Raw genomic sequence first — 27,810 nt, 5'->3', positions numbered from 1 at the left:
GGAAGCATCCTGAGTTCCTGCTGTGGTTTCTGTGTTCCCTGCAGTTCCCAGGAGAGCAGCACTTTGCGTGGGGAGGTGCTGAGCTGAACCCCCACCCCTGCAGGGCTCTCTGCAGAGGACACCAGCTCCTGTGGCCCCCATGTTTTCCTGGCAGGAGGAACAGTTGTCTCCTTGGCTGCTTTTGATGCGAGTCCTCTTGCTTGGCTCAGAGCCGCGGGGACGGCTCTGAGCCGTGTGTCTGACCCTGCTGACCTGCTCTGAGCCAGAGCTTTCAGGAAGAATTTTATAGCTGCCTTTTTATTAAATGCACCACTCTCTGATAACTCTCTCCCTCTTTATTTTTTCCTTTTCAGTTTACGATTAAGCCATTGGACAAAAAGATTGATGTTTTTAAATTCAATTCATCAAAGCTGCGTGTGAATAAGCTGGTAAGTGCACAGACAGCCTTTTTTTACTGCCTGCAGCAGTGGGTTCTGCAGAGAGAGTGACACAACGAGCTTTTGGGGCTTTTCCTTTGAGAGGGAGCTGCTGCTGTGTGGTTGTGATGGGGTGTAGCAGTTTCTGCTCACTGAAGAAAGGAAGGGGGAGACTCAAGACAAGCTGCTCCACAGAACCTCTCCCCCTCCCCTGTTTTTGTGCTCCCTCTAGGAGCTCTTGGCTTTCAGCTGACCTAAATAGTGGAAGCACTTAGTAAATACAACTCCCAGCTTTGCTCAGTTCCTCTTTCTTCCCATGTGGATCTTTCCCATTCTGCCCTGTGTCGTAGCTTTCCCTGTTTTGGGAGGCACATTTACCAGAGTCCTGGCTTTTCCCCCTCTGAGGACACTCCTTGGACAAGGTCCAGGTTGGAGACCAGCTTTAGCTGATGGTCTGGATTTGCATCTGTTGTTAGGTCACACAGGTACCTTTGCTGTCCTGTTGTTGGCCATGCTTCATAGTCCATAGGAAATGGGGCTTCCTCATTCCCTGCATCATCAGGTTCATTGTGCTGAAATCTTCAGAGAAGTCATTTGACTTGGGTTGGGGCTGCCCCATCCCTGAAAGTGTTCCAGGCCAGGCTGGACAGGGCTTGGAGCACCCTGGGCTAGTGGAATGTGTCCCTGCCCATTGCAGGGGGTGGCACTGCATGATCTTAAAGGTCTCTTCCAACTCCAACCATTCCATGATTCTTGTGATCTTATGAAATGGAAGAAGAGCATGTAAATCAGTCCTTTAGAAAAGAATCCAAATTTAGAACCCTGCTTTTATTGCTAAAAAAATCTTTTCACTCCTCTGTGTGCCCACCTTGTGCTAACCCTCCTCTAGCACTGCCACCTCCCTGGTCCTCACCAGAGAGAGAACCACAGTGGGGCTCAAATCCCTTCAGCAAAGGCATCTGGAGATGCCCAAGCAAGTTTTTGATAAGCCTTCTGTTTGTCCAAGTGGAAAGTGTTTTTCCTTTTTTTTTTCCTTTTAATTTATTTTTTAATCTCAGTGCCTTAAATGTAGACTGGGGAGAAGGTACAAGTTCATCTTGAGCCTAAAGAAAGGGAGCAGTGAGAACCAGGGAACAAGGCAGAGCGGCAGAAATTTTTATTTCATTATTTGGCCTCTTGCCTTTTTAGAGTGGGTGTGAAACAGCACCCGTGCTGTGCTGGAGGCACAGAAAATTGGTGTCTGCAAAGAGCTGCTGTACCCAGGAGCTGGTGTTTGGTGTGGGACCTGGCTCCCTGCCCCTCCTACAGCTGTGAGAGCTCGCAGGGTTGGAGCTCAGCGGGTGGAAGCGCTAACAAGCACCAAATCAAAGCAATTCTAGTGGTTTTGTGTGTCAAGAATACAAACCACCTCATTGCCATCACGCGTACAGCTGTGTCTCTCTGCTCTTCACCCCTGACTGCAACAGATTCTTCAGCTGTGCATTGGGAACCACGACCTCTTCATGAGGAGGAGGAAGGCAGACTCGTTGGAGGTGCAGCAGATGAAGGCACAGGCCAGGGAGGAGAAGGCCAGGAAACAGGTGAGTGTCATATCCCATAACCAGTGAGCCAAAATCAGAAATGCAGACGGGCTTGGGAAGGACAGGTCTCTGGAATAGCTTCAGAGCAGCTTTGAGGGAAGGTCCAGCTGAACATTTTCTAGTAGCCTGCTCCCAGCTCTCCAATCATCTCAGCTTGGCTCTGCAGGTTGGTGGCAGCCTGAGTCCAGCCCCCAATTTGGGAACAAACCTGAGAGGACGGGAGGGAAGAGCTGCCCTGGGTGTCTACAAGTGCGTGGCAGACCGTGTGTTGGGACAGTTGATTAATCAGGGGCTGTGAGGGGGAGCTGTGCTCTGCTGTAGCTCTTTGGCTCATTTCTAATTGCAGGGTGATGGAATGCACAGGCTGTGCAGCCTGGAATGCTAATTCCACGCTGGCCTCTCTCCGTGCCGCAGGTCAGCCTGGGCGGCCGGCACGGCGCGGCGGAGGCAGCGGCGTGGAGCCCACGAGCAGAGATCAGCAAATTGAATTGTATGAATCATTGTTTGCTGCTCGTAGACCTTTTCTACTCACTGAAACCCACACAGCTAATCTGAGCACTGGTGCTTGGAATATAAATGGCCCTTTGGCAGGGAAGCCACTAGAGAGAGGGAGAAGCCAGAGCAGTCACTGCACCCAGCAGGGGCTTGTGCTCATGGGTCTGGGTGTTTCTGGGTTTGAGTGTGGCACAGAGGTGCTTGTGTGGGGTGGAACTGCTCAGCTGGCCTGGAAATGGGAAATGGGCTTGTCCTTCAGGCACCTCTCTTAGTCTTTGTGTGCTGCTGAGGTGCTCACTTGGGCTGAAGGTAGGACATGGCTTGTTCTTCAGGCACTTCTCTCAATCCTTGTGTGATGCTGAGGTGCTCTGCTAGGCTGAAGGTAGGACATGGCTTGTTCTTCAGGAACCTCGTGGTGCTTGTGTGGTGCTGAGATGCTCAGCTGGGCTGAAGGTAGGACATGGCTTGTTCTTCAGGCACCTCTTGGTGTTTGTGTGGTGCTGAGGTGCTCAGCCAGCCTGGAAATGCGATGTGTCTTGTCTTTCATGTACCGCCCAAGGTGCTTGTGTGGTGCTGAGGTGCTTAGCTGGGCTGGAGGTGGGATGTGACTTGTCCTTCAGGCACCCCCTGAGGCAGTTTTCCTTCATGTAGCTTGTGGAGTGGTAGGAGAGCTCCACTGGGGAAGAGGGACTTTGTGCTTCCCACAGGAATTCCTCTGGTCAGTGAGGAGTTGGCACTATGGAACCATTGAGGTTGGAAAAGCATTCTGAGACCTCCAACCATCAACCCTCCACCACCGTGTTCCCTAAGCCATGTCCCTAGTGGAGCAGAAGGTCCTTGGAAGGAGCAGCACGGTGTCCAAGTGCTGACAGCCTCAGGGATGGGTGGTCAAGCATTGGAATGGGCTGCCCAGAGAAGTGGTGAAGTCACCATCCCTGGAAGAGTTCAGAAGTGCATGTGGCACTCAAGGATATGGTTTTGTGGAGTACACAGTGGTGCTGGGATAATGGTTGGCCTTGGGCTTAGAGGGCTTTTCCAACCTGAACAATTCCATGAATCTTTAAGTTTTACAATGTGTGAGTTTGGATGTGTTTGGATAATGCCACACCTGAGATCCTGTGCTTGTTTGGCTGCTGGAAGAGGTGAGGGCTCTGGGAGGGAGCAGCAGCTTATGGCTCCAGTGAGCTCCCAAATCCAGAGCACTTGGGCTCCATGGGAAAGGTCAGGCTCCTGTGTGGGCTGGCTGCCCTGCTCCCTCCCCGGCATCCACAGTTGTTTACTGGTTTCAAATAGTCCTTTTAGATCAGGAATTCTTGTTAATGGGAGTCCTGAGCGGGATGCAGATCATAATGATAATTAATGAGGGGAACCTTTAATGGAAGGAAGCAGAACGGTTGGAACAGTGGGCGTCCCGCTTTCAGAGCACAGCTGGTGTCCAAGGAGTAGAGAAATGTGGCTTGTCTCACTTCCTTCCCTTATTAAACCCAGCAGGTCTCCTGTCCTGGCTGCAGCATGGATATTTATAATGCCCCATCCCTGTGGGACTGGAGGAATTAAACTCAGTGTGTTAATTAGCCCAATGGCTCCCTTGGGCTCTTGGCTAGTGAAGAGGCAGTCCCTGGGCACAGCAATCCTCCCAGCATCTTCTGGGAAGAGCTGGCAGGTCCTGGTGGCTTGGATCTTCTCCTCCTGGAGAAGCATTGCTGTACCCTGCAAACAGAGAGGGTTTGTTTTATCCAGGAATTGCAATCTGGTAGAGATGGTTGCACTCTGTGTGACCTCCCTCTGAACGAATGGAAGTGAAGGTTCCAGGATGCTGGGTTGAATATCTGATCAAAAGGAGCAGCTATCCTTGTCCTTCAGCCTCCTGCCATGTGCTTCAGTGTTTGGGAGATGCCCTCAGACTGTCCTTAAGCCCAGCCCTGCTGTAAGAAACTCCAGAGAGTTAAGCTGGAGATCTTGAGACCCAATTGTCCTGGTCTGGCCTGTGACTCAGCCTAGGAGGACACTGTCTGGGGACATTGTCACCTGCAGGCAGCTCCTGTGGCCATGCTGTGATTGACAGCCCGAGCAGAGGATGGGAATTGTCTCAGGACTGGCACTTATCAAGGGAGCATGAAACAGGCTGCCAGGGCAGGGATGGAATCACCATCCCTGAAAGGGTTAAAAGAACATATGGATGTGGCACTTGGGGACATAGGTTAGGGTGGCCTTGGCTGTGCTGAGAGAACAGCTGGACTTGATGATCTTGGAGGTGTTTTCCAACCTAAGTGATCCCATGATTCTGTTCTTTGGTCAGGTCACCCCAGTCCAAGGACGTTCCCGTTGTCACTAAGCAGAGAGGAGGCAGCAGTGCTCTGACCTCACCTGTGACTCTTTCTCATCCATGGAAAACCTTCCTCATGGTGTGTTTTTCTCCTCACTTTCCCCAATCCCTTTTCCCCAGATGGAGCGACAGTGCCTGGCACGAGAGAAGCAAATGAGAGAAGAAGCTGAGAGGACCAGGGATGAGCTGGAGAGGAGGCTGATGCAGCTGAAGGAGGAGGCAACCATGGCCAACGAGGCTCTGGTAGGTCCCTGGGAGGCCATTTCCCGAGCACTGCAGCTGCTCCTCACTCTTTCCACTGTGGAAGTGTTTTTGGAAGTGCTCTATGACTGCCCTAACTCCCAAACTGCTGCCAGTGGCCAGTGAGGAGCAGGCTGGATGGAGCTATTTCATCCTGCTGGGCTGCTTGGGAGGAGCACAAAGAGGATGATTTGGGACAGAGCCTGGGCACATCCCAGCCTTGGCGGCTTTCACTGAAGGGAGGGATTCCATGGAGCGTGTCGGAGGCAGCAGCTCCGGGGGCTGTGGGCACATTTGGGGAGACATTGGCTGTGCTTAATGGCTTTGTGTCCTGCAATTGTCAGATGAGGTCGGAGGAGACGGCGGATCTGCTGGCGGAGAAGGCGCAGATCACGGAGGAGGAGGCCAAGCTCCTGGCTCAGAAGGCGGCCGAGGCCGAGCAGGAGATGCAGCGCATCAAGGCCACGGCCATCCGCACCGAGGAGGAGAAGAGGCTGATGGAGCAGAAGGTGCTGGAGGCAGAGATGTTGGCACTGAAAATGGCCGAGGAGTCAGAGAGGAGGTCAGAGGGTACAACCTTGCAGCTGCTTCTGCTTTGCTTCCCATTCCCTTCAAGTTATCCCTCTGAGTTATCCTCCCTCAGCTTCCCACGTGTGTCTGGCAGCAAATGGTTCTTTGGCCCAGATGGTTTTCCTCTCCAAAAGCCAGCTCTGCTTTTGGGGGCTTTCTGCAACCCTCCCCTGCATTCCCCAAAGTATTCAACAATGTTAATAACACTTGGGAGTTGTTCTTCCTCTGGATGGTAGATGTACATTTCCTTTTTTCTCCTTACTCCTTTACTTATCCCTCAGTTGTTCAGTTCTCCTTTCCAACCATGAGGTCTGTTCCAGGTTAGCCTTGAATAGAGACTTTGCTCCTTGTTAAAACTGGTGTTTCCATCCTCTTGATACCCAAGCCCAGGTCCCATGGTGAATGTGGCAGTGAGCAAGTAAAAGATCAGCCTTGTTTCCTTCCAGCTGATTACTCCTCTCTGTGTGAGAGCCTGCTGGCTGTCAGCCCTTCTGCTCAGATGAACTCAGCCCTTCTCTGTCTCTTCTTGCCTACTCCACAGTGTGATCCTGCTTCTCCATCCTCTCATTCCTGCAGTCTGACATTTGCTGTTTGCTGTTGGTCCTTGCAGGGCAAAGGAGGCTGATCAGCTCAAGCAGGACCTGCAGGAGGCTCGCGAGTCGGAGCGCAGAGCCAAGCAGAAGCTCTTGGAGATCACCAGCAAGTCTTCCTACACAGTAAGAGAGATCTGTGTTGTAATTCCCAGTTCCCTGCCCTCCTGTGTAGCCTGGAGGAGCCTCCTTCTCCATCCCAGTCATGGAGGGGGCTGAGCTGTCTCTTTGCTGCTCAGAAATCCTGAGCAGTGCTTGCCCTTTTCATCCCTGCATCTCATCCAGCACAACTTCACTATGCTCTTTTTTTTTTCCACCCACCTCTTGCTACGAGAGCAAAGGAGCTGCTGGTGAAATTAAAGCAGCAAATTTTAAACCAATTTAGCAGCCGTGTCAGAGCCACTTTGCCAGCACGTGTGGAGTGCACCAGCTTAGCCATAACCTTTAAAATAGGGTTAAATATACCCTTATTCTTGTTAGGTGGGATAAACACTGTTCAGAACCTGTGAATTCATTCTTTGGGCATAAACTGGACCTTCATGTGCTGGAAAAAAACTTACTTGAAGGGAGATTATTCCATAATTGTCCATTAAGAGGATTTCACACCTTCCTCTGAAGCATCTGGTCCTGGTTCCTGCTGGGCACTGAAAAGCCATACTGGATGACCAATGCTCTGACTTGTCTGGCAGTTCTTTTCCTCTGCTTCCCTAATTGTGTCTGCAAACCCTATCAGGTGCCTCCAGCCCTGCAGCTCACACCTGTTCCTTCCTGGCCTGGGGGAAGGGGAGGAGCATCAGAAATAGGCTTGATGGAAGTTATGGACAGGCCAGCACCGTGGTTTGAATTTGTATCTGCAAGCTCCTTCCCCCTTCGACTGGAAACTTTATAGGAGCAGATTGGAGAGGGGTTGAGATGGAGCAACTTTTCATCCCAGTTCCCTGGAGTTCACTGCAAGAATATTTGGAAGCTGTTAAAAATAACAGTGATGGGAAATAATCAGGTGCTCTCAGCTCTGGGACACTCAGTCAAGTGAGTGCTGGATAAAGCCCAGCTTTGGAGTGCTCCTTCTTTTACAAGTCACTGGAATTCTGGCATGCACCAGCTCCTTAATTCTGGCTTTGACTTGTGCACAGGGAGACACTTGTCCTCATTGGACTGTGCTGTGTGGCTGCACCAGGCAGTGTGGGATTTGGGCAGCTCTTGCCCACCATGTTCCCTCATGTTGCCATGTCCATCCTTTGTGGAACCAGCAGAGCCCCAGCTCGAAGCCCTTGTGCTGAAATCCCTGCGCAGGGGAGCAGCTGGGTGGCTCTGCTCTCTGTGCCTGTGGAATTAGAGCCTCATTAGGGGAATGTTGTGGGATTGCATGGAGCTCAGCCCCTCCAGCTGCATCTGCCTGGAGGCAGAGCTGTCCCTTCCAGACACATGGGGCTGTGTCCTCTGCCTTCCCTAAAGAGCCCTGGCCTTCCAGACACAGCTGCCAGTGCCTGCTGGGAAGGGAAATTCTTTTTTCCTCCGCATTTTGGTGGCAGGGTCTCCTCATGCAGCTGCTGCTCCTCCTGCCCCTCTCCCTGCCCTGGGATGAGGGATGAGGCCTGTGCTGCACAGACTCCCTGGCTGTTGTTTTTAAGGTCAGGAGGAGCCTGGTGTGCCCAGCATGTCCATATCCAGGTGAAAACACCTTGCTGGGTGCTTCCATCCTCTGTTACACTTCCCTGGATTGCCAGCACGTGGAAGGACCCTGTTTTGAAAGCTGGTTTTGGGAGACTTGAGTTCCTCAGCTCTGATGAACCATGCAGGATTCCGACTTTTCTCTTCCTGAACGGGGCTGTATCATTGGGCTTGTTCTTTTCCATGGTCCCAGAGTTGTGCTGTCATCCCCTGGCACTGGAAACTCAGCAGGACTTTACTAGAGCAAGAGAGGAAGGAGGGAGTGGATGGATGTAGAATCATTTAGGTTGGAAGAAACCATTCAGAGATGGAGTCCAATCCCTGACCTAACTCTGTGCTGCAGAAAAGGTTCAAGAAACAGTTCAATAGATATATTTTTCGACTTTCCAGTTTCCAATCCTGGCTCTTTAAAGCTTGTTTCAGTGTCTTTTTAGTCCTTGAAGCCCAGGCTGCTTTTATGATGTCACTGGTAGGTGATGCATGAGAAGTGAGATGTGGGTGTGAGTCTCAGGCCGTCAGGGCTTGCAGAACAACTCATTCCTTACGGACCTGGCTGCAAATCTTTGCCTCCCTCAGTGCCCTTCAGGTGCCAGCTAAAGGCAACCACCTCCTCTCTGATCCTGTGGGAGCTGTAAGTGGCTGCTTTGGGCTTGCCCAAAATAAAGGCAGTGGCAGCACCAGGAGGAGCTCTGCCTGCAGGGGAACCCTCCTGACCTGCTCTGTGCTCCCTCTGGATCCTCCTTGTCACTCTGTATTCCAGAGGGATCCAAGGGATGGTGCTGCCGCCGTGCTGCTTTCCTCCTAACGGCAGGAAACTGCTGGAGTGCAGGAACAGGGCTCTGCAGTTTGTTCCAGGTCAGGGAACACATATGGAAAAAGCTCCCTGTCCCTTTTATCACCCCATGGCCCTGGATTAGAAATAACAGCACCTGCTCAAAGAGCTGCCCAGGATTGTTGCTAATGGCAGGGAATCTGCAACAGGAATTCTGTCCCTCTGCACCTGCACAGCTGCCTCCAGATCTGGGGTCCCCAGCATAGGAGGGATGCGGAGCTGCTGGAGCCAGTCCAGAGGAGGCCATGGAGATGCTCCAAGGGCTGGAGCCAGGCTGGGAGAGCTGGGGGTGCTCACCTGGAGAGGAGAAGGCTCCAGGGAGAGCTCAGAGCCCCTTGCAGGGCCTGAAGGGGCTCCAGGAGAGCTGGAGAGGGACAGGGGACAAGGGATGGAGGGACAGGACCCAGGGAATGGCTCCCACTGCCAGAGGGCAGGGATGGATGGGATATTGGGAATTAGGAATTGTTCCTTGGCAGGGTGGGCAGGCCCTGGCACAGGGTGCCCAGAGCAGCTGGGGCTGCCCCTGGATCCCTAGAAATGTGCAAGGCCCGGTTGGATGGGACTTGGAGCAGCCTGGGATGGTGGAAGGTGTCCCTGGCCATGGCAGGGGTGGAACAGGATGAGCTTTAAGGTCTCTTCACACCCAAAGCATTCCATGATTCTGTTAAATGTTTTTGTAATATCTTTGTTCCAGATATCAATCCTGTGCCTTTGAGAGCTCTGAACCTGCTCACTCTTTGCTTTTTCCATACTCTTCCTCACTCCTGCTTCTCTCTGACTTTTCCACCAATTTTTTCCTTGCTCCATGGCAAAGTAGTGCCAAGGGAAGAGAGGGAAGTAGTGGCTGTAGCAACCCTGATGAATTGGCTCAGGCCTTAATGGCTGCAACGACTGAAATTCCTGCTCAACTGTTACTGCTGCTGATGGGAGTTTTTAAAAACAAAAACCAACAAAGCTTGTACTGAAAAAAAAACCAAGCTAAAGGTTGTTTGAAGGCCAGTGGGCTGGCTTGGATGCTCCTGGCTCCCCTGCGCTGCAGGGACAGGAGAACCTCACGTGGGAAGGGCTTTGGGAACGCCTGTGTGCCTTACAGGGAAGGGACTTGAATGTCAATGGGATGCAAGTATTTAAATCAGTTAAGTGCTTTGGCAGACCTGTCCCCTTTCCTTCGAGACTGGAATTTAGGTACTGAGCTGTCCCTTCCAGCGCCTGCTGCAGAATTAATGTGGCTTTGTTCTGTGCTGGCAGCAAAGGGGGAGGAAGGAGTTGGGTTTCCTTGTCATGTGGGTCTTAACTCACCTGGAAGGCTCCAGCCAGGCCAAGTGCACTTTGAGGCACCTCCTTGTTTATGCTTGTACGAGGTGTTTGTGTTCCAGCTTTGCCGCTCGATGAAATGTTGTCCCTCTCAGATTTGTCCGAGCTGGGAACGAGCCCTGGCTGTTTGTGAATTCCAGGCTGGTGGTGAGGGAAGAGGCAGGTTATTGTGCAGAGTAAATCTGTCAGCCCAGTGCTTGCAGGTCTTGCTGAAGAGGAGCTGACTGAAAACAGTGCTTGGAGTATCCCAAATAGGAGAAAGAAAGAGCCAATGGAAGCTCAAACTCTCATTTGTAAGAGCAGGTAGCCAGCAGTGCCATTCCAGGTTTGGGCACGTTGTTTTCCTTACAGGAATCCCTTAAAGCAAGAAGGAGCATCCGGGAGGGAGGTGGGGGATCTTTGGGATGCCAGGCTGGATTTCTCATACCCCAGAGCAGGGCTGAGCAGGCTGGCAGCAGTTGTGACTCAGCCCCATCTGATGCTGCTGTGCCACCCTTGACGTGTGCCCTGTTTGCCACCTCATCCAGCGTGCTGCAGGAGCAGAGCCATGACTCCAGCAGGCTTTTCCTCTCCTCCTAATGAGCCCATTTGTTAGAGGTGTGACAGAATTTTTGACTGAGAGGAAGAAGGGTCATTTTTAAGGAGAAGATAAAATCTGAGGGCCTGGCAGTGTGTGTCACTGGGGGATAGCAAAGCATTTTGCAGGAGGAAGAAAGTCCCAAATCCTTGCTCAGGTGTTCCAGGAGTGATTTGCTGTGTTATCTCCATTTCCAGCTGAATCTAGAAGTGGTTTCTAAACCTTTGGAGCTGTAAATTACTGAGGAGATAAAAATGTGTCAGTGCATCTCCATGGACCTTGCTGGAATGGCATCCTTGGGGTCACATTGGTCTTTGCTCAGGCTTTGGGGAGCTCTGGAGTGCAGGACTCTGCTGTCACACAGGCTCTTACATTGTCCCCGCTCACAGCTTGAACTTTATAAATCTGAATGAATGTTAAATAGCAGACAGATGACTCCCAAGAGGCAGCTTAAAGTGACACAGCAGTGATAAAGCCTTGATTTTACCAAGTGCTGTCAATAGATTTTGAAGGCAGGTGGTGTTTTGTCTCCTCTTTTAGGGCTGCAAAGAATCCTGGAGGAGCAATGGCTTTGAACTGAGGAGCAAATTGGGAATGGAGCAAGGGGATGTCCAGGCTGATCTTGTGCTCATGACTGGGCTCAAGTGTTGTTCTGATTTTACATCAGCATTGCAGAACATTGGCTGTAGTGACCCTTGTGTGGCCCATAGTGATTAACTTGTGCTCTCTCTTCAGCAGTCCATGAACTCGAGTACCACAGCGCTGCCCACTGACCTGCCAAGCTACAACCTCATCAGTGAGAGCCTCTCCTTCGACTTCAAGGATACAGACATGAAGAGGCTGTCGATGGAAATCGAGAAGGAGAAGTATGTGGCGCACATCCAATCCAGGCTGGGCTGGGATTTGTGCTGGACATGAGCCAGGTGTGGCCCAGAGGCCAAGGGCACCTGGGCTGTGTCAGCCCTGGGGTGGCAGCAGGAGCAGGGCAGTGCCCGTGCCCTGAGCTGGCACTGCTGGGGCACCTCCAGTGCTGGGGCAGCTCTGGGACCCTCCTGCCAGGAGAGACCTGGAGGGGCTGGAGCGTGTGCAGGGCAGGGAACGGAGCTGGGAAGGGGCTGGAGCCCCAGGAGAGGCTGAGGGAGCTGGGAAGGGGCTCAGCCTGGAGCAAAGGAGGCTCAGGGGGCCCTTGTGGCTCTGCACAGCTCCTGCCAGGAGGGGACAGCCGGGGGGGTCGGGCTGTGCTCCAGGGAACAGGGACAGGAGGAGAGGGAACGGCCTCAGGCTGGGCCAGGGCAGGGACAGGGTTGACATTAGGGAATATTTCCTCATGGAAATGGTTGTCCAGCCCTGGCACAGCTGCCCAGGGCAGTGCTGGAGTCCCTATCCCTGGAAGGATCTAAAGGCCATGTGGATGTGGCACTTGGGGACATGGGCAGTGGTGGCCTTGGCAGTGCTGGGGAACAGTTGGACTTGTTAACCTCAGAGGGCTTTTCCAACCTGAACAGTTCTGGGCTTGTCCTGGCTGAGCCTTTCCCTGGTGGGGACCTGGTGTCACCGACCTGTCCCTGCCACCTGCTCCCAGGTGAGCTCAGGGCCCTGCTCCAGGCAGTTCCTCTCCCTGTGGGAATCCTGCCTCCTGCTCAGGCTGGAATTGCCCATGGTGATGGAAAGAGTTAACAGCAGGCTGAGTGCTGGAGGCCTGAGCTTGGGGCTTTGCAGGTGTCCAGGGAATGTGGTGATAGCTGGGGTGTGTTAAGGTCCTGCACTAGGGCTTTAACCCCTTTTCCTTGGCATTTGTGTCACGTTCCTGGATAAAAAGTGTTCGCCAGCAAGTTTGGATGTGATTATGAGCTTTGATCTTGTGTTTTCCTGAGGGTGTAAGTGTAGCCTTCGAAATTACCAATTGAGCAGAAATCAAAGCAGATCAGATTTTAATCTCGGTAGTAATGATGTGCTTTGTTCATCGATTGGGTCGTAGATCAAAGCCACAATGGCTCTGTCATCCCACTCTGGCCAAAACTTCCCGAGGCTACACTGACACCCCTGGATCCCAGAGGCTGCTTTGCTTTGCCTCTGCTCAGTGCCCTTTCCTGTGTATGAAATCACAGACCTAGAGACAGATTAAGAACTTCTGAAAACTTTTCCCAAAGCCGTAAGGAAAAAGATAGAAGCTGAAAATAACAGGATAATTCCTGGTTCTGTACCCAGGTTGCTATCTAGGTCATCCTACTCTCCTGAGCAGGGAGAGCTGCCTCTGCCAAATGCTGAAAGCAATAGGATGCTTTTCCTGTCTTCTCTGGGGCTGTTCTCTTTTTGTGGGCGCTGGGATAAACCTCTTTACAAATTTTGGCACTGGAAAGGGTTCCTGTTACCCTGCTGGCCCTCTGATCTGGCTCAGGGGGTTAATCACAGGTACAAAACTCATGGGGTGATTTTTGCAGTTGATTTTATGTTGTGGAAGGCAGTTCAGGACGAGTCCTGGGAATGGCTGGCTTTGGGGGCTGGTTTTTTCCCTTTCTTGCTTTTTTTTGGGAGACTTCTCTCTGCCAGGGGTGCTTTGTGTCCACAAGATCCCTGATATTTTGGGGACAACACTTGCTCCCGCACAGTTTACGAGCTAAATCCTCCAAAACATGACAAGTCACTACATCAGGGTCCTTCCTCATGGAAAGATTTGTGGATTTGGGTTGTGGAGCAGGTTTGGGAAGGGATGCAGGGGTGTAGAGCTCTCCTGAGTAGCTGCTTAAACCGCTGTGTGGTATAAACCTCTGTCAGCTTCACTTGCAAATTGGGAGACTTAAAAATACCACCCAGCTTGGGTTTAATTTTGTACAATAATAATATAACTTACACTTTTATTGCTGGGTTGGCTGTCTGGGTCCCCTTTAATAAGGAACGAATAATTGCTCTGAGTAGCTCACTGTGTGCTATAAACTGATATTATCAGTTCCACACGCTAAAAATAATGAAGAAAAGCTGTTTCTGTTAAAATTCTGTTATAATTTTGTTATCAGGTGTCACATCAGCAGGTGCAGCTGGTCAGTGCTAACCCAGGGCTGTTCTGTGTGTGTGTTTTAGGGTGGAGTACATGGAGAGGAGCAAGCACCTGCAGGAGCAGCTCAATGAGCTGAAGACAGAAATTGAGGCACTGAAGCTCAAGGAGAGAGAGACAGCTCTGGATATTTTGCACAACGAGAACTCCAGCCGGGGCAACAGCAAGCACAACACTATTAAAAAGGTATCAGAAGGCCCCAGTTTGTATCCCCCCTGATGAAACTCTTTAAAAAGAACCCTAAAATCATCCTGCTTTTGATAATAAAATTGTTGGATCTAGGCTTTCTTCCCCAGCTGCATAGCTTTGATCAGAGAATTCCAGCTTCTGATGGTCCTGGTGTCCTGACCCAGCCTGGGCTCTCCAGTGCTGTGGGAAGGGATGTGAGGGTCTCCAGGGCTGAAGGTCTTTCTGAACCTTAAAAGCTGTACAAGGATGTTGTTGGAAGGGCTCTGCATCCCCAGTGAACAGGAAAAGCCCTCCCTGCCTATTGCAGCTGTTCCATATGAGCACTGAGCTTGTCTGGTGAATAATGAGGGCAGAAATACTCCTGGCTTAGGAGCTCTCAGTGGAAAAAGCCAAAAGCTCTTTCTCTCTTTTAATCTCTCTAGAGAAACCTGTAGTGCAGCTTCAGTCACTAACAGCAAAGCCTTTGCTGGCAGGGGGTGTGAGACCTCTGCTCCCTGGAGCCACCTGCCTCCCGCAGTGGGGCTGACATGAGGAACTTCAGCCAAAAATTGAGGCTGCCTGGGTCTGAGACCCGGGGGTCACCTGAAAGCTCACAACAAAACCCCTTCTTTATTCTTCTACATCCCATCTTCTTCCTTTGCCTCAGTGCTGGGCTCTGTAACGAGGGGCTGGAGGCACGTCCATGCTGGATTTGGATGGTGGTGGTCAGCCCCACTCACCTGCAAAGGCTTTTTCTCCTGCAAAGGCTTTTCCTGGCTGGCTTTCTGCTGGCAGCTGTCCTCGGGAAGGATTCAGAAATCCACACGGCACAGGAGGCAGGCTGTGGTAACAACTGCAGGCTTGAAAAACAAATTCTACTGTCTTTACTACTCCCAGCCAGAAGTTATGTCTGAAAGGATTTGGAAATATCAGTTCTTGCCGACTTTGGTGGCTGGGAGTTTGTGATCACTGAATTAGGCCAGGAAAATGAATCTAGTGGGGCTCACTCGCCAGTTTCCCCGTGCTGGCCTGGAGCAATTCAGGTTCCTGTCACACTAGAGCAGAGAAAATAAAAATCTTCACAACCCCTTTTGTCATTGTAGAATCTGGAGGCGTTTCTGCTCCCAGTAGGTTTTGGAAGGATTTGTCTCTGTGTTCCAAGTCCTTGGTTTAAACAAAAACTGCTAAATTTTCACTTCTGACAGAGAGGAGTTCATAGAGAGCTGATGGTCCCATTTGTCTCCCTTAAAGAGGGTGGCTGGGCCATCATTACTGTGTCTGTCAGGGCTTGTCACAGTGCTGTCACTTTGCCTGCCTTTGAAGATGGAGTCTTGTCCTGTCCCCTCCCTTCCGGAGCCAGCGGGGCTGCCCGGCTGCTGCATCTCAGCACGGAGCAAAGGTTCCCAAATAACAGACTATTAGTGGAGACATCAGAGGGAAATTACAGCCTGCTCTGCTCAGGGAGGTCAGCAGGGCTTTTGTCTTCACTGTGGAGAAGGCAAGGAAACATAGGGCACTGGGAATGGGATATCAGTCCAGCAATACTTCAATGGCACCAACCCTCTGCCTCACCTGGAAGCTGCTGGTTGCTCCAGGCAAGCCCTAAGATCCCACAGATCCCCTGCCCTTGTGTCACACACGGGGATTATTATTATTATTTGTTGTTCGTTTTATTTTGCTGGTTTAGCCTCAAGCCCAGGGCAGAAGACCTATCTGCATTTGAGAATTCCAAGTAGGTTATTCCAAGGTACTCTGCGTGGGGGTGCTGGGGTCTGGCTGTGGCACTAACCCGTGCATGAGCTTGCCTGCGCTCCAGCGGGACCGGCTGCCCGCGGTCACTCGTCCAGCCCGGCTCTCCCTCCCTCAGGAGCACTCCCAGCCTCTCTGCATTTCTTCCTACACCTGATCCTCCGTGCTGGGAAGCTTTCTTGGCAGAAATTGTGTTGGCAACCTCAGAGGGGGAGTTCAGGTAGAGGCACTTTAATAATTCAGCACGCCTGTTTTTGCACCAGTGGTTGGGAATCTATCAGAGGTGCAGGGCAGCCTTTGAAGATTCCTTTAATGAAGTAAACCAGCACCCTCCTCCCTTGTTTGTTGCAGAAAAAAATTCAGGATGTAAAAAAAATACCCCAAACAAACAGCTAAACCCAATAATCTCTGCTTCCAGCACTGTCAAAACGGGCTAAAAATGTGCAGCTCTGTCTCGGAGCCGAGCAGCACGAGGATGCTCTGCCTGTTGGAGAAGCATCCCAGGAAGGTAAAGCAGAGGATTGAGGACAACTGGTGTCTGCAGGTGGCTCTGTGCCAGGGGAAGGTCAGCAGCACACCTGGGGACAGGAGCTGTCCTTCTCTCTGCACTGCCTCTGCCTGTCCCTCACCACCTCCTGCCCAGGGGCTCCTGCTCCATTAATGCCACAACTCTTATTCCTGGAGCCTGCTTTCCTCCAAGGATTTGCCCTCAATCTGCAGGCTGTATGTGCTGAGCATCCACTCCCTCCTTCGGGAGGATGAGTTTGGGGAAGCTTTCCTGCTCTGCCCAGGGGCAAAGTTCTTGCACAGCCACAGGGTTTTGGGAGCTTGGAGTCAGTGGCACTCAGGGAAGTACTGGGATACCACACTCACAGATGGCAGAGCTGGTGGGAAATGCTTTTGGAAAAGATAGAGCAATTCCACAGCACCTGTGAGCTCGGGAGCAGAGGCAGGAGGTTGTTTTACCCAGGAGAACTCAGAACAAGGCTGTGCTGTTCTTCACTGCACCAGCCATTCCAGGGGCTGTAAATCCCTGGAGTGTGGGGTTTGTGCTAGCTCTGAGGAGCTGCAGGTGTTCCCCAAAACAGGCTGCTCTCATTGTTGAACAGTTCAATGGGGAAAGAGGCTAAAAGGGGTGACCCTGCAGGTCTGGGCCACCTTGGGAGAGGTGTTGGATATCTCAGACAGACTGGCTGTGGATGAAACCCATTATCCCATCCCACGTGGCTTGGAGAGCTCCGTGGCAGGTAAATTTGGGGTGAAATCCGCTTGTGGCCACAGCACAAGGAGGTGAAATGGAGTCCTGGCAGTTTGTGGGAAGACTCTTCCAGCAGCTGGGAGAGCTGCAGTGCCCAGGAGGAGCCCCCATAATTAAAGCATCTGCACAGCGAGCACTGCAGTGTGACCTCTGGGGTTTGGTGCCTGCCTTTGAAGGCGCCTGCTAAGTTTTTCATGTTTAATTACATGGTTAACATGCTAATCCCTTTTTATGAGCTCTGTGGGCACAGCACAGACACCTCATCTGGAAGCTGCTCTCCCTTCTCCGTAGCTCCCTGCCGTGGGCTGGTGCTGTGGCTCCAGCTGGCTCCGATTCAGGAGGGTTTGTCACTTAGTCTGTGGTAAAGGGTGAAAAACCCACTTCTTCCTCATCTCCTCCGCTGCAGGAAAGCTCCCAGGACAGGCTGCTAAAACACAATCAGGTCTTTGATTCCACTTGCTTTCTTCTTGCACAGTCATGCTTATTTACTGGGATTTAAGCCCTTTGAAGTATCCAGGCAAGGAGCAAATCTCCACGCCTGTTCCCAGACAAGCAGCTTTGTGGTTGAGCCTCTGGTCCTTCCACAGGCAGCCTTAGCCTCTCCTGCCAGGCTCTCACGTGGCTGAGAGCAGCTTCTCCAGGCCTTGAGCTCTAGCCCAGGGGATCACTTTTGGGGCCCCTGGGGATCCTGCTGGCTCCTTCCCTGGCTCTGATCCTGGATGTAGTGCAGTGTTGCCCTTGGCTTGGATAATGATCATTGTGGAGACACTTGGAGATCCGAGCTGAGGTGTTCAGGCTGGAGAAGAGAAGGCTCCAGGGAGATTTTAGAGCCCCTCCCAGTGCCTAAAAGACAGCTGGAGAGGGACTTGGGACAAGGGATGGAGGGACAGGACACAGGGAATGGCTTCCCAGTGTCAGAGGGCAAGGATGGATGGGATATTGGGAATTAGGAATTGTTCCCTGGCAGGGTGGGCAGGCCCTGGCACAGGGTGCCCAGAGCAGCTGGGGCTGCCCCTGGATCCCTGGCAGTGCCCAAGGCCAGGCTGGACATTGGGGCTGGGAGCACCTGGGACAGTGGGAGGTGTCCCTGCCATGGCAGGGGTGGCACTGGATGAGTTTTAAGGTCCCCTTTGAATTTAGCCAATGAACAGTTCCCAGGTGGAAGCACAGAATGGTGAGTGGGGCAGAGCCAGAGGGACTTCAGCCTTGTCTTCCCTCCTGCCACCTTTGGGATCGGCTGTGGTCTGTCCTTGTGAGGACACTGGTGGCTGATGATGGCACTGCTGCCTGAGTGTCTCATCATGCAGACAGGATGTGCCACCCCCACATGTCACAAGGCTCCTTCGTCATCTGGACAGGTGGAAGGATTTTGGGAGGCTGGCACTGGGGCAGATGCTTTCTCTTATTTTCCACCTGCACCAGGTGAGCAGTGTGCTGAGGATCACTGAAACATGTTCCTTGAGGGCTTCACAATTCCTGTGGGGTCCCTTTCACCTCCTGGCCACTCCCTTCCTCATCTCTCCCTTCTGGTACTGCAGATTCCCTGGAACAGGTCTGTTCTGCCCCAGTAGTTTGTTGGGAGAAGGAGGATGTAGAGAAGGGACCAGCACAAGGAATGCTCTGGGCAGGACAAAAGGAGGGAGCCTGGGTGGGACAGAGCAGGCTAGGCTGCCATCCTTCCCTGTGGCTGTTGGGACAGGGATGAGGCTCCTCAGTCTCCTGCAGGCTGTGTAAGCCAATCCCAGCTGGAAAGGGAAGGCAGAACGGGCACACCACCAGCAAGGGACTTCCCAGGAGCAGCAGCACCGGCGTTTCCCATTTCCTTGAGAGCTGTGAAGTTGGAAAAGATGAGTGAGGCTGCCAGCTTCTCACTCAGCCTGGCACCTGGCTGGGGTGCAGGTGGGAGCCAGGAGACACCCAGTGGGCAGAGCAGCTCTGGGAACACATTTTCCTTGTGCAGAAGGAGACAGAGGCTCATCCCACGTGGCTCTTGCCCACACACCCCCACGTGTGACAGACCACATCCCTTCCAGGTTCATTTTCCTCCCGGTTCTCCTCGGAGCTGGGAAGTGAAACTCCCAGGCAGTTAAACTGGGACACAGCAGCCTCTTTTCCTTGTTTACAAGGAGCAAGAGGAAAGTAGGAAACGTCAGGCCTATCAGCTATTTCTGTGGCAGCCTTTGAAAAGCGTTTCCTTCACATGGAGCGTCATCTTCTCCTTTCAAATGGGCTCATCAAAGCGTCGGGGGCTGGGGGACAGTTGTGCTCGGGAGAGAATAAACGGCAGCGTGGGAGGGAGAGAGGAGCAGGGAGGGAAATGGGAAGAATCACAGGAAAATAGGCTTTGGGTTCAAAAGTAACACAGTGGGGATTGAGAGGTCCACCTGGCCGGTGGGACTGGGGAGTGGGCAGGGATGGGGAAAGGCACCAGGGCAGCGAGGGGAATAAAGAGGATTTCGTGTGTGGAGCACTGGGTGGTGATTAGTGATTAGCCAGGACTGTAGATCTTCCCAGCAGCAGGAAAACATCTTGGCATCACACAGGGTGAGGGTGGCACAGGTCCCCCTCTCCTCCAGCCTGGCCATACTGCAGGGTGAACAAGGAAATGAGACACCTTAAACCTGTCCCTGCTGGGGGAAACCAGGGGGCAGGTTGGTGTGACTTGCAGCCCCTTCCTGTTGCATGGGGATGGCCCCACTCTGGGGGCTCACAGGAGCCTTGGGGGGTTCCCTGGGTTGGGTTTGCCCAGCCTCAGCACGGCTGTGCCTGCAGGTATTGGGTTACCTGCTCCAAACCGCCTGTGCCTGCCAGGCACTTACTGGGTTGCCTTGGTTTGTTTGTGTTTCCTAAATCAAATCAGTCCAGCAGCCCTGGGTAGCAGCAGGCCCAGAGGAGCCCCAGTGCAGGAATGCAGGGAGCAGGACTCTTCCCTCTCTTCCCTTCCTGAGATCTTGATTCATTTTGAGCTCAGGCCGCTTAATTGCGCTGCCTCTCTCTCCCTCTAAATTTTCCTTGATGGCTCTGGTAGAGCATCGGGAGCCCACCCTCCCTCCTGCAGGAAGGAGATTATCATAATACTGCTTGTAAATCAATTTTTTTTTCCTTTTCTCCGCACTGACGAGGATGTAACTCCCTCTTAATCACCCTGCGCAGCGTTACGCTACGGGGAGGGATATTTATTTCTCCTCGCCTGGCCAGGAGGGGATGAGGAGACTGCAGAGAGATTTTGGAGGTGTTGGAGGCTTTTCCCCCCAACAGATGATGGAGAGGCCAGCACAGGGTGGTGCTCTCCCCTTTGCTTTCACATCCCAGTGCAGAAAAGAAAGGGAAAGCAGTTGAAGGAGTGGGATTTCCCTGCAGAGAGCTCCCTGTGCCCACCAGCTCCCACTGCCCCCAAGGCACCCCCTGGGATGAGTCAGGATGGCCCCGGAGCTCCCCCTGGCTCTCCCCACCTTCCCCCAGTGCATCCCTGGGACTGGTCTGTGTGGTGCTCCCAGTGGGTGCCAGGACAGCCCTGGCTGTGCTCCACAGTGAGGCAAACAACAACAGAAGAAGGAAAAAGGGCTGGGGGGAGTTTTCCCCCCTGGCACTGGCAGTGGAGAGTCAGGGTGCAGTGAAGAGCAGCCCTGATTTCCTCTCAGGTGGTTCTGGAATAGTCAGATGTGAGGAGGCAGCTGCCTGGAGCTGTTGGGCAGCCCTGATCTTGGTCCTGGTCCTCATTGGAAGGGACCTAAAGCCCATCCACCCCACCCCTGCCATGGCAGGGACACCTCCCACTGTCCCAGGTGCTCCCAGCCCCAGTGTCCAGCCTGGCCTTGGGCACTGCCAGGGATCCAGGGGCAGCCCCAGCTGCTCTGGACACCCTGTGCCAGGGCCTGCCCACCCTGCCAGGGAACAATTCCTAATTCCCAATATCCCATCCATCCCTGCCCTCTGGCAGTGGGAGCCATTCCCCCTTACCCTGTTGCTCCAGGCCTTGTCCCAGGTCCCTCTCCAGCTGTTTTGGAGCCCTTTAGGCCCTGGAACACTTCCAGGAATGGGGTTCCTGTCAGATGGCCCCAGCAGTGGGTCTGGCAGCAGCCTGGGCCTCTCTGCTCCTTTTTTTTTCCCTCTCCAGCCTTAGAGAGGAAGAACACTGCCTGTATCACACAGAATCCCTGTCCCAGCTCACCCACCTTCCAGCCAGCTCTGGAGGGGACGCTGGAGCAGCCAGGGGGATGCTGAGGAGGAGGAGAGCCAGCCCTGGCCTGGAAGCTGCTGCCAAAAAAGATTATTAAGCCCCTGTAGAAATTTCCTCTGCAATACAGATTTTTTTTTCTGACTGGCATTAGAGCTGAGAGGGAATTACTGAGGAAAGCCATGGGGGAGAAGCAGGGAGGGGGGAAGCGCCTGACTGCTCCATGGAGGGGCTTAACTTGCTGTAAGGTGATCCCAGGGTTCCTGTTTCAGCAAAACCGGCATTCCCAGGAAGGCACCGTGCTTAATCCAGCTGAAACGGAGCCCTGGCAATTAGCCCGTGCTTTGGCAAACTCCTGGTGATCCAGCAGCTGCTGGAAGGTGGCACTTGTGCTGCTGCACTCCATTGGGTGGTTCGCTGTAAATCCTGGGATTTCTTCCCTGCCACTGAGGATTTCTCTTATCTTTGGCCCCTTAGCAAGTGGGCTCAGGCTGCTCTGTGGGGTGTTATTTGTGGGGTGGCTGTGGAAGGGTTTCCAAGGGTTTCCAAGGGTTTCTGAGTCCTGCAGAGCCTGCAAGGACAGTCCTGGCAGTGAGGGCTCTCCAGCTCTGTCCTGTGGCAGCATGGATGAGATGAGATCCCAGGGTGGCTGCATGGATCACACATGGTGGGATGGGGTTGGACGTGACCACAGAGAGGATGGACCCTGTTTGGGGACAGAGGGGACACGTGTCTGTTGGCTGTTGGAGTTGTGGGTTCTCCCCCAGCTCACTGAGGTGTTTCTCCTCCAGCTTCCCAAGACCCCTCGATGTCCTCCTTGTCAGGGCACCCAGGACTGGCTCCTTGGATCCAGCCTGCCCTGTATTCCATTCCTGGAAGCCTCAGCCATGCCAGTGACCTTGATGGAGTCTGTCCCCGCTTTCCCTCGGGCTGTGCTTGCTGTGGTGGGGGCTGCACGACCCCCGGCTTCTGCACCCCCCGGGCTTCCACATTCCCTGGTGTTTCCAGAGGGATCGGGCACAGCTCCCTCCTGGGAGCCCTGTGGGAGGTGCGGGTGCCCCCTGATCCCGCTCTGCTCTCTTCCAGCTCACCCTACAGAGCACCAAGTCCCGTGTGGCCTTCTTCGAGGAGCTCTAGGGAACAACCGCTCGGCACCGCTGCTGCTCCGCCCCGCCGGAGCCCGTCCGGAGCCGGGATCGCCCCGGCGCCGCCGCTGCTCCAGCCTCTGCACACCCACGGACTCGGGGCCGGCTGCCCACGGACTGTGTGATGTTCTCTCCCTTTGCAGCCGTTCATCCTCCTCCTGACACTTTGTTTTCCTGGGTTTTCCAGCTTTTTTTTCCTTTATTTTCTAGCATTGCTTCCAGGCTCGGCCCTCCGGGCTTTTCCCCGGAGCCGGGGTCGGGGCTGTGGCCGTGCCGTCCCACCCTGGCAGCCAGCAGAGGATTGTGCCCGAGGGTCTCCCCGGGAGGGGTGGTCACCCCTCGGGGCTGCCTTCTGCTGGGCTCTGGAGCTCGGTGTGCCGGCCCGGAGCCCCCGGGGCCGGTCTGGAATCCCACGGGCCGGCCCGGAGCCCCGCGCGGTGCCGGGAGCTCCATTAGGATCCCGAGCATGTTCCAGTGGAGTGCTGTAAATCAGGAACGCCGCGCTGGCTCTCCCAGCGCCCGCTGGGCTGGGAGAGGAGCCGGGAGCGGGAGGACAGGGACCTGGGGCTGTGGGGGATCCTGGGCTGCTTCCCTGGGGAGAGGAGGTGGGAGGAAGGGCTCCTCCTCCTCCTCCTCCCCGCTGGCAGCAGGGAGCGGGAGAACAGCTAGTGCCAACCAAATGAAACCTTACTGTTCCTGCAAACTGTGACAAACCTGGGCAGCTTCAGGCTGCAGGGATCCGGGGGCTCCGGGCTGGGCTCTCCCCGGCTCCCGGGGCACCCCAGCCCCTCGGAGCCCCGGGAATGGCGCTGTCCCGGGCTGGGCCCGGGGCTGCCCGCTCCCGCCCGTCCCATCGCGGGTGCCTTTGCTCTGACCCCCCCGCGGGGGGAACAGGGATGCCTTGACCTTCCCTTCCTGTCTCCGTCCCACATCCTGGGCCCCTCCCGGGTGGAATCCTCTTCCAGAGCCGGTGCTGCCCCGGGGATCCCTCACATCCCCTCAGGACCCCCAATTCCTCCTTCCCCCGGCCTCACCTGGCCCACAGCCCCCCCGGAGGCTCAGCCGGGGCTAAGCGTGCAGTTACCCCCGTCCCACCGCTGTTTATTTAACCCCTGGGATCGATTCCCCGCACGTGGCTGCAGCTCGGATGGCTGTGGCCCGGCACAGCCGCTTTCCCATTCCCTGGACTGTTGTACTCCGAAGGAATAACTGTTTTCTCCTGTTTTAATAAAAATTCACAGCACTAGGAGGGGAGATGAGGTTTCTTGGCTTTTTTTTTCTTTGGGAAAAGCTGCTGGGAGCGCGGCTGCCGCAGTTGGCGGGGCCGGGATTAACGGGAGGCGCAGCTGCAGTGCTGGGATCCCTCCGGGGCTCCCGCGGGACCGGCCGGGCTCCAGGTCCCGCTGCCGCCGCTCCCTCGGGGCTCTTTGCATCCCTCCGTGAGGGCAGAGGGGTTTGGGGTGTCCAGAGGGGCTGAGCCCCGTGTTTGCCATCCCTGATGCTTCCTGATCCCGGCCTGCCTGGAATAAATAAAGGATGTGCTGCATTGACCTCAATTTTCTAATTAATCACGGATGAAACCGGCCCAGCCCAGCGAGCCCCGACCCCCGGGGCTGTTCCCGGCCCGATGGATGCGCTTTTCATCCGCCCTCCGGCAGCAGAATCCCGGGGGATTCACGGAGCTCTCACCACAGCTCGGCCCCGCGGGTGGGCTGGGGGATTTTTTCCGGTTTTTGCTGTTTCAAGCAGGGCTGAGGGGGTGGGTGCGGTTTCTTTTGGCAGGGGGATGGCGGTGGGATACCCGGGGGGATTCTGGGGAGGCTGAAGGCAGCCGGTGAGGGATGTGGAGGGTGACCTGGGTTCCCACATGGCCTCCAGGGACAGGAATTCAACTGGTGTGTCACCTGCACCGCCTGCAGCCTGAAATTAATGCAGAGGAGCTTTGCCCAGCACAGGGCAGGGGGATAAACTGGGAATGCACAGGGGATGGATGGGATGGGATGGGATGGGATGAGATGGGATGGGATGGGATGGGATGGGATGGGGTGGATGTGGAGGGATGGGATGGGATGGGGTGGATGTGGAGGGATGGATGTGCTGGGATAGGATTGGATGGGATGGGATGGATGCACTGGGATGGATGTGCTGGAATGTGCAGGGATGGATGTGAAGGGATGGATGTGAAGGGATGGATTTGTAGGGATGGATGCACTGAGGATGCACCAGGTGAAGCCAGGGACGGATCCAGCATGGATCCTCCTCTGGCACAAGGGTCCCTGTTGCTCCCAGGGGCTCTGCACAAAGCCCTGCACACTCCCACCCTTGCACACTCCCAGCCTCGCACTCTCAGGGTTTTGCACACCCCCAGTGTTGCCTCTCCCACTCCCGGCCCGGTGCCATCTCCCTGCCCGCCCTCCCTGGCACATCCCAGACCGTTTCTGTCCTGTCAAAGGAAGTTTCACCCTGATTTTTTCCCTTTTTAGCAAACCGAACTCAACAGGAGCTGTGGGTGTGGGTTGGTGTGAGCTGCCTTTGCTCAAGGAAAAGAAACCATCAAAAAGCCTTTGCCAGGTACCTCTCCCAGCCCCTTCCCCAGCCATGGGTTCCTGAGGAAGGAAATTGAGGATTTGGCCAATCCCAGGCAGCACCTGAGTGCTTTGGCAGCAGTTCTTCACTTTGGGCTCCCAAAGTCTCCTCAACTCACATTATTTCACTTCCAAACCATTAAATACTCTCAAAACCAGAATAAAATGTCGAGAGCTGGGGATGAAAGGGACAGAGGGGACACAAGGTGACCTGTGGGTGGCAAGCCCCAGGCAGGGCTGGGGGCTCCTGCACGTGTTGGGGGTGTGTGCATGAGGGAAGGGTGTGAGCACAAGGGCACAGTGTGGCACTGTGACACCTGGCCATGGGCCACCACCAGGACAGGCTGGAGCTGGGGGGGCCAGGGCACCCCAGGGCTGCAGGTGGCTCTGTGGGGTCACACTCTGTCCACCCACATCCCTGTGGGAAGTGGAGGAGCAGCCCATGGGACTCCCCAGCCCTGCCCACGGGCACCCCGGGGTGCTCAGGGCACCCAGTGCTCCGGGCAGGTGAGGAGGCAAAACGCCGTTCCCAGGGGTCACAGCCAGCTGGACCCTGCTCTTCTCCTGAGGACATGGGGACCTCGTTCCCCCTCAGCTGCCAGCTGCCAGCCTGGTGCTGTCCCACCATCTCCATCCATCCATCCATCCATCCATCCATCCACCCACCCATCCATCCATCCATCATCCATCCATCCATCCATCCCTCCATCCATCCATCCATCATCCATCCATCCATCCATCCATCATCCATCCATCCGTCCGTCCGTCCATCCATCCATCCATCCATCCATCCATCCATCCATCCATCCATCCATCCATCCATCCATCCATCCATCCATCCATCATCCATCCATCCATCCATCCATCCATCCATCCATCCATCCATCCGTCCATCCATCCATCCATCCATCCATCCATCCATCCATCCATCCATCCATCCATCCATCATCCATCCATCCATCCATCCATCCATCCATCCATCCATCCATCCATCCATCATCCATCCATCCATCCATCCATCCATCCATCCATCCATCCATCCATCCATCCATCCATCCATCCATCCATCCATCCATCCCCGCTGGGGGCAGGCACAGCGCCGCCGGCCGTGAGAATTCATGGATGTTGTGGAATCGAATGGATGTGGAGCTGCTCCAGCTGCCAGCGAGCAGAGGGTGAATCCCTGGAGCCGTGTGGGGTTTTGGGTGAGGTGTGGTGGGTGTGGGATTGTGGTGGGCTGCAGGACCAGGCAGGGGCTGCCATCCCTACCCTGGGGTCAGATCCAGAGCAGGAATGATGGAGTCCCACTGCCATCACCCTCTGCTGGGCCACAGGGACACTGGGCATTGTCACAGCCCTGCAGGGATGTCCCTGCTGCCCCTTTCTGGCCATCCTGGCACTGGGTATCACTGGAGCCTGGCACGGGGGGTAGCACCAGGCCCTGGAATTCTGCCACCAGACACCACCAGATTTCAGCATCCTGGCACTGGGGACCACCAGGTTCTGGATCCCAGGGCATCCCACTGCAACAGGTCACAGCATCCTGGAGAGATGGAGCTGATGTTGCTCTGCACCCGCAGCGGGATGGGAGCAGAGCCAGGCCCGGTGTTCCGGAGGCAAAACTCCCTCCAGGAGCCGCCACCTTTCCTTCTGCAAACGCCACATCCCTCCCTGTGCTCCGGCACTCCTCCCTGGGCAGGCTGCGCTCTCCAACACAGCGATTGTGGTGCTGTGAGCGAGCCTGAGGGTCTTTGAGATCTCTGCGAGTTGTTTCTTGCTCCATCTCCTGGCAGGAGCAGGCGGAGTCACCGCTGCCCTCAGCATCCTGGGCTGCATCCCCTTGCTAAGAACAGGCTCATCTCGATTCTTGCCATTTTTCTATAAAGAAAAATTCCCCCTAAGCAGAATTCTTGCCTCGTCCCCTGGCAGGGCTATTTCCCCCTTCAGAACCAAATTCAGCTGAGCTCTCCGGGCTTTTCCCATTCCCCCTTCCCTCCCTGCCCGCACCAGCTGCCTGCAGCCGTGCGCGGTGTTTCCCGTTAGGGTGGGATTCGCTCCCAGGAGCGGGAGGAGGCTCCTGACCCCTCCCCAGGGCTCTCCCCGCTGCATTCCCGGGTTTCCAGCGGGCACTGGGAGCTGGCAGCCGGCGGCCGGGGTAACCTTGTGGCTCGGAACATTGCAGCCATCCCTCTTCTCCCATCAAGCGTTCATTTAGGAAACATTTCACTAAATACCCGCCTGACAGCACGGCCCCGGGAGATTGATGCCTCCAGCGCCTCTGAGAGCTCCGCGCCAGTGACTTTAAAATGTCACCAGGACACCCCCGGGGCGCTCACGTCCCCTCCCGGTGCCCGGGGCAGTGATGGGAGTGTCCGGAGGGCGCTGCGGTGCCAATCCCCATCCCAGCCCCCTCAGGCTGCCAGGAGGCCCCTGGGCTTGTCCTGAGGGATTTGAGAGCAGCCAGCACAGGTTTGTACCATCCCCAGCCGTAAAGTTTCCTCATCCCTGACAGCTTTCCCATGGCTTTGGGACATCCCCATTCCACCTCCAATTCCATCTCCTTCCATTCTCCATTCACATCCCATCCGTCCCCCCCCACTCCTGTGAGGGATCCCTATCCCACCCTCATCCCCATTTCACCCCATCCCATTTCCAACCCTGTCCCCATCCTCATCCCACCTCTATCCCTCTGCCATCCCCATCCTCATCCTCATCGTCACCTTATGCCCATCCTTATCTCCACCTCACTCCATCCCCACCCTTATCCCATCCCAATCCTCATCTTCCTCCCATTCTCATCTTCATCTTCATCCCACCCCCTTCCTCATCCCCGTCCCCATCTCATCTCATCCTATCCCACCTCATCCACAACTCATTCCAATCCTCATCCTCACACCATCCAATCTCCATCCCATCCCACAAATCCCATCCCATCCTATCCCACCCCATCCCTTCCCATTCTGTGCCATCCTCCCTGCTATTCTTTCTCTTCCCATCCCATCCCTCAGGGCAGGAAGGAGCTCAGCACTCTCGGCAGAGCCAGAAGGGCCCCTCATGCCACGGGA

General features: G+C 54.7%; 1 protein-coding gene across 4 annotated transcripts in view; it reads left to right on the top strand.

Moving 5' to 3' along the window:
- NF2 (neurofibromin 2) overlaps nucleotides 1-23,595 on the top strand; it is a 47,056-nt gene extending 23,461 nt beyond the window's left edge. The window contains exons 9-17 of one of the 4 annotated variants that reach the window (XM_030958796.1): nucleotides 354-428; nucleotides 1,883-1,996; nucleotides 4,938-5,060; nucleotides 5,402-5,619; nucleotides 6,238-6,343; nucleotides 11,347-11,477; nucleotides 13,690-13,849; nucleotides 15,519-15,563; nucleotides 22,102-23,595. In XM_030958796.1, the coding sequence (XP_030814656.1) occupies nucleotides 354-428; nucleotides 1,883-1,996; nucleotides 4,938-5,060; nucleotides 5,402-5,619; nucleotides 6,238-6,343; nucleotides 11,347-11,477; nucleotides 13,690-13,849; nucleotides 15,519-15,554 (963 nt within the window). In that variant the 3' untranslated portion in view covers nucleotides 15,555-15,563; nucleotides 22,102-23,595. Of the gene's footprint in view, nucleotides 1-353; nucleotides 429-1,882; nucleotides 1,997-4,937; nucleotides 5,061-5,401; nucleotides 5,620-6,237; nucleotides 6,344-11,346; nucleotides 11,478-13,689; nucleotides 13,850-15,518; nucleotides 15,564-22,101 lie in introns of those variants that run through there. The other 3 variants (XM_030958794.1, XM_030958795.1, XM_030958798.1) reach the window with 3 other exon arrangements.
- Nucleotides 23,596-27,810: the final 4,215 nt, after the last annotated feature.

Source organism: Camarhynchus parvulus, chromosome 15 (genome assembly GCF_901933205.1).
Source record: "Camarhynchus parvulus chromosome 15, STF_HiC, whole genome shotgun sequence".
Classification (NCBI taxonomy): domain Eukaryota; kingdom Metazoa; phylum Chordata; class Aves; order Passeriformes; family Thraupidae; genus Camarhynchus; species Camarhynchus parvulus.
The sequence above is the reverse complement of the archived record's forward strand: the minus strand, read 5'-3'. Positions and strand labels throughout refer to the sequence as shown.